This window comes from Miscanthus floridulus, chromosome 13 (genome assembly GCF_019320115.1).
Source record: "Miscanthus floridulus cultivar M001 chromosome 13, ASM1932011v1, whole genome shotgun sequence".
NCBI classification, from domain to species: Eukaryota; Viridiplantae; Streptophyta; class Magnoliopsida; order Poales; family Poaceae; genus Miscanthus; species Miscanthus floridulus.
Window position 1 is genome coordinate 2,584,551 of NC_089592.1, and position 1,873 is coordinate 2,586,423.

Consider the following 1,873-nt stretch of genomic DNA (forward strand, 5'->3'; position numbering starts at 1 on the left):
GTTTATTTTGGTTGTTTGGTCATCTGTTCATCCGACATGGTCGTTCTAACATTGTTCACAAATCTTATATATCTCTCTTGTAGTTTCATAAACTACAAGAGAGATATGTTAGATTTGTGAACAAATTTATTTTCACTTTGTCATATAAAGAAAAGACCAAAACAAACATTGTACATCTTGATGAGTTGTACAACTTTGTAGTTGAAAACTTTTTCATTTGAATTAATTTACTGCTTCAAAATATGTTTTGAAATTTTCTTTGCCGAGTGTAAAAAAAAACACTCGGCAAAGAAGCTCTTTGCCGAGTATAAAAAAAACACTCGGCAAAGAGCTTCTTTGCCGAGTGTCAAAAAAAAACACTCGGCAAAGAAGCTTCTTTGCCGAGTGTCAAAAAAAAACACTCGGCAAAGAGCTTCTTTGACAAGTGTCAAAAAAAAAAAACTCGGCAAAGGCGTCTTTGTCGAGTGCCCGAAAAACAACACTCGGCAAACCACTTGGCACTCGGCAAAGAGTCGGGTCTCGGTAGCGAATGGATAGCATGCATACCGATAAAGTGGAGTAACATATGTCATATATACAAAAAGAAATTATAAAACACAACTCCTGTCATTATTTTTTTTTTTCAAAAAGCGACCGATAAGAGCTTTGCCGGGCATGTATTAATAGAGAAGGAGTCTCCTGTCATTACATGGAGTCTCACGAGACTGCTTGTTACATGTTACATCGCATACATATACATATACATATACATATACATATACATATACATATACATATACATATACATATACATATACATATATATTGGTGGTCTTGGACAGGAATAATTAATGAATCAAGTAATAAGGTAAGGTTACGTTGGTATCACTTGCATGGTAGACGATACACTGGTCGGCAACACATCACCATCAGTTAGTGTTGTTGGAGAGGAGCGTGATGATGTCTAGCGCCACGGTGCAAAGCCGTCGGAGAGTCTCCTCCCTGGCCGCCAGCTCCGGCGGGTATTCCCCAGGCCTCTGCCGCTGGAACAACACCCTGCACACCTGCGGGTACTCGGCGGCCGCGCTGACGTGCACGGACGAGTAGTCGTAGTCCTGCTGCGCTATGGAGTCCCTGGCGGCCGACAGCGTGTCCCGGGCCTCGCCATACTTGGTGGCGCACGTGCGGAGCAGTGCCTGCACGGTGCCGTCGACGGCGGTTGTGGTGTTGCCGCCGGTGGCGAGCGCGACGGCCGTGGCTGCGCCACCCGAGGCGTTCACGGCGGCGGCGGAGACTGCGATGGACGAGAGGCCTCGCACGTCGGCCGTGGCGCTGGACGGGTCGGCGCCTAGTGTGGACATGCATAGGTCGTAGTAGGCCGTCGAGTTGCACGTGGCACGAACCAGTCCGGCGGCCTCCGAGGGTGCGGCGGGCGCTGGGGGCGGAGGAGTAGGAGAAGCGGGAGGCGGCGAGCGCTTGTGGCCCTGGCTGTGGTGCGGAGACGACGGTCTGGTGCGGGCACCGAGGATGCTCGGAGGGAGGAGTGCCAGTAGGGCTAGCACGAGTGCTGCCTTCCTGGTGTTGGTGGTGGCTGCCATTGTTGTAGCAATTGCACGAGCAGCGTCAATTTTTGCTCTTTGTTTTGGCTAGCTGCTCAGCTTGTCTTGACGAGGTTTGAGTTGAGCTGCTTGCGTTGGAGTGAAGGCAAGCGGCTGATGATGTTTTATAGGAGAAGGGCATGCATGGTAGGTTGCCAATGTTGACTCCAACAAGCTAAGTGGCGGAGTCCACGGTCAGCCACCACCATACCGATGCCGCATGCCGTGTATGCTCTCCTCAGTTTCCTCAGTGCTTAACTAGCCATATCTAGGCTGTTACACTTGTTTGTTAGGCA

The 1,873-nt window shown here is 49.4% G+C and overlaps 1 protein-coding gene across 1 annotated transcript; it reads right to left on the reverse strand.

The window, feature by feature from the left end:
• Positions 1–699: 699 nt before the first annotated feature.
• On the reverse strand, positions 700–1,654 carry LOC136502186 (pectinesterase inhibitor 28-like). The gene has a single exon (XM_066497653.1). It carries the CDS (start codon positions 1,575–1,577, stop codon positions 909–911), a length of 669 nt encoding a protein of 222 aa, XP_066353750.1. The 5' UTR covers positions 1,578–1,654; the 3' UTR covers positions 700–908.
• Between the last annotated feature and the right edge of the window lie 219 nt (positions 1,655–1,873).

Bases quoted from the DNA above. Each gene is read 5' to 3' on its own strand.
- LOC136502186 (XM_066497653.1), bottom strand. From the start codon at position 1,577: ATGGCAGCCACCACCAACACCAGGAAGGCAGCACTCGTGCTAGCCCTA.